Here is a 6,500-nt window from a genome sequence, read left to right as displayed (position 1 = left end):
AATGCTCGGCCCTTTTGAGATATGCATCTAGAGCCCCAAAACGTGTGTTTAGCGTTAAAATCGCCACCAATGATTAACGTTGGTTTAAGTGATTTTAGTAAGTTTGAAAGTTCATTTCTATCGATTTTGTACCGCGGAGGGCAGTATATTGATGAAATATTCAATGCATCATGTTTAGTTTTAACCTGAACACTTATAAGCTGCATCGATTCAAGTTCAAGCTTTAAGCCAATCGAGTGTTTGATACATTCTTTTATATATAATGATGCTCCGCCCCTTGCTTTGTTCGACGGATGAATTGCGTGGTAATCTAAAAAACCGTTTATATTGCAATTTGATTCTTTTTTAACATGGGTTTCTGATATCAAGCAAATGTCAATATCTTGTTCCTGTATAACCATTTCTAGTTCTCCAAGTCTCTACCATAATCCATTTGCATTCCACGTAATAATTTTAAAGTTTTCCATCATGTTTTCTTGTATACCGTTGGGGTCGAATAAAGTCTTCAATTTTAGCTAGCCTATCACATATTCTATTATTAAGTTTGACCTGATCCTCAAATTTTGACAAAATTAAAGCCAGACATTGAGAAAATGCGTCAGGTTCAGGATGATTTATTACGGGTGTAGCTGCCGCTTTGGCGTATGAGTTTACTTTACTTTTTTCTGGAGACGTCTTTGATGTTGATGGCGTTGTATTTTCTTTGCCGGTATTGGGTCTTACTGTATTTGCCCTTTTAGGTTTCTTAGAGGTTCGATCTTAACAACGAGGTTAAGTATTGTTTTAATTTTGTAGATTTCCTCTAGTTTTTCTGTTTTGTCAAACGTGAGTATGAAATATGAATAGTGGGAGGCCACGTTGTACCACGACTGTTTCTTTATCTTTTTGTTGTTTTTCCTTCTTGACGATGTTTTCAGCATTAAAAATCTTGTAATTTTGTTCAATATCCACTTGCTGTGGAGTTTCTTTTGATACTATTTCTGTTTTAGTTTTTTTCAACATAACATTTTCTTTGCGAAGAATATCGATTTCTTGCTGTGCTTTTTTAAGGCCTCATTTTCATTTCTTAGAAATTAGCTCGGACATTTTTTTGCTATTTGAACTGATTAAGTTTTTGATTTCATTAATGAATATACTAGGATGGCCGAGTGGGTTGAGTGGTGGACTACCACCAAGCAGATATGAAGTTCGATTCCTGGGTGTGGTAAAAAAATTATATCCTTTTAAAATTATTATTAATAGACATGCTAAAAACTAATGGAATGTTATACATAATTTCAGATCAAAAGATATAATTCATGATTTTAAACCAGTTAAAAATGAATTCTGTTTTGTTTTTATAGTTGTTTTTTAATTTCGATAAGACATGTATTAAAGAGCTATACAAGCTCTTCCGAAGCTTTCTGTCAATATCTATCTGTCAAATCTCAAAGCTTCGGTAATGCTTCGTTTAAGATCCTTATAGAGGGTCAAACTTGTGTAACGTTCTCCTTTTTCCATGCCCAACAATCTTAATAAGGTTTAAAAGAAGCTGAAATGTAGCTTTTGTAATACCTTAACCGAAGCTGAAATGTTAGTGTGGTCGGGTACTTGTATGAAAAAAATTCCACACTTGAATATTAGGTGTGTTTTTTATTACCACCGGTCTTAAGTGGACAAAAAAAACGCCTCGGGGCTTAACCTGCAATCTTGGCAGCACTGTATATTGAATGTTCCGAAAACAGCTGACACAACAAAAATTTAGAGTTGTCATATTTTTCGTTTTCGTCCTTTTCTTGTAATTTTCATGTATGTTTTACAAAGAGATACAATAATGTATGCTAGCAAAGCTATTTTAATACATTTTGTCCTTCCAAACGTGAGTTTTCACGTTTTTAAACAAATTCTAAACAATTTATGAAAAAATTAGTTTGGTAGCACAGATTTAAAACTCTTCAAAAAGTTAAGCCCAGAGAAATCTCCGGGCTAAACAACTAAGCCCAAGGGGCTAAGGTGTTGTTGTATTTAACATGTAAATTGCTTAGCCCAGACTGCGTTTTTTTTGTCTAGTTAAGACCGGTGGTAATAAAAAACACACCTATTGATGCATTGTATATATATTCCTATACATAGTACTCTCATGAAGTAGAATTTTCTGTTTTGCGTTGCCACCGCTGGGATCGCTAGTTTATTTTATATTTGAACCTTATGCAGAAAATTGAAATGCAGATCTACCAAAAGGTGTCGCTAAAGTATTTTCTTCGATTGATAGTACTATGTATAGAAATATATATAAAATGATTGATGTTCCAGTTTGGAATTTTTTCATACAATTACCTGTACCGCTCCCACAGCCCATCCGATGTGCCCAAGTCTTTCCTAATTCACACACGGCCTTAGCTCCGAATTCGGAAAAAAATCTTTTCACATTGTATATATATTCTTATAGTACTCTCATGAAGTAGAATTTTCTGTTTTGCGTCGCCACAGCTGGGATCGCTAGTTTATTTTATGTTTGAACCTTATGCAGAAAATTGAAGTGCAGATCTACCAAAAGATGTCGCTAAAGTATTTTCGTGGATTGAAGGCTTGGCCACACCGTATGAACAAAATTCCACATCTGAACGTTGATGTGTCAGTTTGAAATTTTTTCCATACAAGTACCCGTACCGCTACCGCATGTACCCTTCGGTGTGGCCAAGCCTTGATATCAAGTACTATATAGTACTATAGAAATTAAAATACAATAGGTGTGTACAACTGGTCTTAAGGCTTGGCCACACTGGAGGGTATGCGGTAGCGGTACGGGTAGCGGTGAGGGTACTTGTATGAAAAAAATTCCAAACTGACACATCAACGTTCAGGTGTGGAATTTTTTTAGTACAAATATCGTTACCGCTATACCGCATACCCTCCGGTGTGGCCAAGCCTTTAAAGGCTTGGCCACACCGGAGGGTACGCGGTAGCGGTACGGGTAGCGGCGACGATATTTGTATTAAAAAAATTCCACACCCGAACGTTGATGTGTCAGTTTGGAATTTTTTACATACAAATACCCGTACTATATAGTACTATAGAAATTAAAATACAATAGGTGTGTTTTTTATTACAACTGGTCTTAAGGCTTGGCCACACCGGAGGGTACGCGGTAGAGGTACAGGTAACGGTACGGGTTTTTGTATGGAAAAAATTCCAAACTGACACATCAACGTTCGGGTGTGGAATTTTTTTAATACAAATATCGTTGCCGCTACCCGTACCGCTACCGCGTACCCTCCGGTGTGGCCAAGCCTTAACTGGACAAAAAAAACGCAGTCGGGGCTAAGCAATTTACATGTTAAATACAACAACACTTTAGCCCCGTGGGCTTAGTTGTTTAGCCCGGAGATTTCTCTGGGCTTAACTTTTTGAAGAGTTTTAAATCTGTGCTACCAAACTAATTTTTTCATAAATTGTTTAGAATTTGTCTAAAAACGTGAAAACTCACGTTTGGAAGGACAAAATGTATTCAAATAGTTTTGCTAGCATACATTTTTGTATGTGTTTGTAGATAATACATGAAAAATAAAAGAAAATGACGAAAGCGAAAAATATGACAACTCTAAATTTTTGTTGTGTCTGCTGTTTTCGGAACATTCAATATACAGTGCTGCCAAGATTTCAGGTTAAGCCCCGTGGCGTTTTTTTTTGTCCAGTTGAGACCGGTGGTAATAAAAAACACACCTAAAGGCTTAACTACATACACCACTTTTTGAAAAAGTGCAAAAGTGAAAAGATTTTTTTTCTTGCTAGCGCAATTTTTTTGTAAAAAAGAGTATGCAAATTGTTTTTTATACCAAAAAATAAGCTTTCTGCATCATTTGTTTTAATTTTCCAACCCGAAAAACAATACAAAAATGCGTTTGAAAATTTTCACTTTTGTACTTTTTCACTTTTTGAGCCAATGTAGTTAAGGCTTAATAGGTGTGTTTTTTATTACCACCGGTCTTAACTGGACAAAAAAAACGCATCGGGGCTTAACCTGAAATCTTGGCAGCACTGTATATTGAATGTTCCGAAAACAGCAGACACAACAAACATTTAGAGTTGTCATATTTTTCGCTTTCGTCATTTTCTTGCATTTTTCATATATGTTTTACAAAGAGATACAAAAATGTATGCTAGCAAAACTATTTTAATACATTTTGTCCTTCCAAACGTGAGTTTTCACGTTTTTAAACAAATTCTAAACAATTTATGAAAGAATTAGTTTGGTAGCACAGATTTAAAACTGTTCAAAAAGTTAAGCCCAGAGAAATCTCCGGGCTAAACAACTAAGCCCAAGGGGCTAAGGTGTTGTTGTATTTAACACGTAAATTGCTTAGCCCAGACTGCGTTTTTTTTGTCCAGTTAAGACCGGTTGTAATAAAAAACACACCTAATAGGTGTGTTTTTTATTACCACCGGTCTTAAGTGGACAAAAAAAACGCCTCGGGGCTTAACCTGAAATCTTGGCAGCACTGTATATTGAATGTTCCGAAAACAGCTGACACAACAAAAATTTAGAGTTGTCATATTTTTCGCTTTCGTCCTTTTCTTGTAATTTTCATGTATGTTTTACAAAAGGATACAATAATGTATGCTAGCAAAACTATTTTAATACATTTTGTTCTTCCAAACGTCAGTTTCACGTTTTTAAACAAATTCTAAACAATTTATAAAAAAGTTTGTTTGGTAGCACAGATTTAAAACTCTTCAAAAAGTTAAGCCCAGAGAAATCTCCGGGCTAAACAACTAAGCCCAAGAGGCTAAGGTGTTGTTGTATTTAACATGTAAATTGCTTAGCCCAGACTGCGTTTTTTTTTTGTCTAGTTAAGACCGGTGGTAATAAAAAACACACCTAATGTTTTTCACTAACTTGTTACTCATCTTGAGATGTAGATGGTGCGGAAGAAAATTCGCGAGTTTAAATAAAATGTTTTTGGCATCACCGGTCGTTTTGTCAAAATGACATTAAATGGTTGCAGTTTACTTGTCCTTTTTTGTAGGTTAGTTTATACAAAGCGCAACCATTAAAATCTCAAAACTTTACGGATAATTCCTGACAAAAACTTTCTAAAATAACACTAATGTCGACAGAAGACTTCTATCTACGTTACTACGTAGGTCACAAAGGTAAATTTGGCCATGAGTTTTTGGAATTCGAGTTTCGTCCCGATGGTAAACTACGCTACGCAAACAACTCCAATTATAAAAATGATACCATGATCCGCAAAGAAGCTTTTGTGCACCAGTCAGTAATGGAAGAACTTAAACGAATCATATTAGACTCCGAAATTATGGCGGAAGATGATACACCATGGCCCCCACCAGACAGGGTTGGAAGACAAGTAAGATACAAATGGTCGTACACTAACGATACTCAAACACTTATATTTTTATCAGGAGCTCGAAATTGTTATTGGTGACGAACACATTTCATTCACTACTTCAAAAACGGGATCTTTGGTGGATGTTAACAGATCTAAAGATCCAGAAGGTTTGAGGTGTTTTTATTACCTCGTTCAGGATCTGAAGTGTCTAGTATTTTCACTCATTGGACTGCATTTTAAGATTAAACCCATATAAAAAGATTTTGTTATCTTTCGAACATAATATTTATAGTTCATATTTTCAATAAAATATAGCTTTTCACGTAAATCTAGTTTTCTTTTGAATCACAACTCAAATCTATGTCAATTCAATTCAATTTTGTTTTTATTGAACTTGTTATTTACAATTGACTTAAAATTAACTTATGTCTAAGATTCATTGATAGATACAAAATTTTGTTGGCACAGAGGGGGCCTAACCTTATACAATGACTAAGTTATAAAATATAAATAAATAATATACATGGATAAACTTAATTTAAAGTCTGCTGACTAGGTTGTCCTCGGGGTGTTCAGACCCGGATGTCCAGTTGTGGGGTTGGTTGAGTTGGGTTGGTTTGGTTGGCGTTAGCCACGGTAGTAAGCCGACTGGGTGTCGGCGTAAAAGTTAACTTCTTCGTTGTCCATTGAAATTATGTTCTCAGCCAGTATATCCAAAGCGCAAAGGTACTTAGGTTCCGGATGTCGTTGTTGGGCTGTCATTCTTATCATCAGTTGATTGGGATGGTTGGCGATATTTCCTACCAGTACCTTCGCCGATTGCAGTAGATACTTGCCCAGTGGTATGATTTTTGCTTCCTCGTAGAGTCGCTTGTTGCTATAGTATTTCTGCCGCTGTCGGTCAAAGATGAGTCCAGTGCAAATCCTCAGTATTTTTCTCTCGAACATTTGTAGTTCCTTCATGGCTGTCTTGGAGATGGTGTACCATACTGGAAAGCTGTAGGCAATGACTGGCCGCAGAAGCTGCTTGTAGATCAAGAGTTTCGTTGGTTGACTCAATCCTGTTCTTCTTTTCATCAGAGGGTGAAGGCGATGGAAAGCAAAGTTGGCTTTTTTGAGGACCAAACGGGAGTGATTGTTGAATCTGAGGAGCTCGTTAAAGTCGATTCC

General features: G+C 36.0%; 1 protein-coding gene across 1 annotated transcript; it reads left to right on the top strand.

Annotated features, from left to right (window-relative positions):
- The first annotated feature begins 4,971 nt into the window (after positions 1 to 4,971).
- LOC129907862 (protein mago nashi) lies at positions 4,972 to 5,658 on the top strand. Its single transcript, XM_055984283.1, has 2 exons — positions 4,972 to 5,348; positions 5,404 to 5,658. The coding sequence occupies exons 1-2, from the start codon at positions 5,088 to 5,090 to the stop codon at positions 5,584 to 5,586; spliced, it is 444 nt and encodes a 147-aa protein (XP_055840258.1). The 5' UTR covers positions 4,972 to 5,087; the 3' UTR covers positions 5,587 to 5,658.
- The last annotated feature ends 842 nt before the right edge of the window (positions 5,659 to 6,500 follow it).

This window comes from Episyrphus balteatus, chromosome 1 (genome assembly GCF_945859705.1).
Source record: "Episyrphus balteatus chromosome 1, idEpiBalt1.1, whole genome shotgun sequence".
Taxonomy (NCBI): domain Eukaryota; kingdom Metazoa; phylum Arthropoda; class Insecta; order Diptera; family Syrphidae; genus Episyrphus; species Episyrphus balteatus.
This window is presented reverse-complemented; position numbering and strand designations above follow the sequence as displayed.

Bases quoted from the DNA above. Each gene is read 5' to 3' on its own strand.
- LOC129907862 (XM_055984283.1), top strand. From the start codon at position 5,088: ATGTCGACAGAAGACTTCTATCTACGTTACTACGTAGGTCACAAAGGT. The intron at 5,349-5,403 runs GTAAGATACAAA...TATTTTTATCAG, and splicing joins CAGACAGGGTTGGAAGACAA to GAGCTCGAAATTGTTATTGG.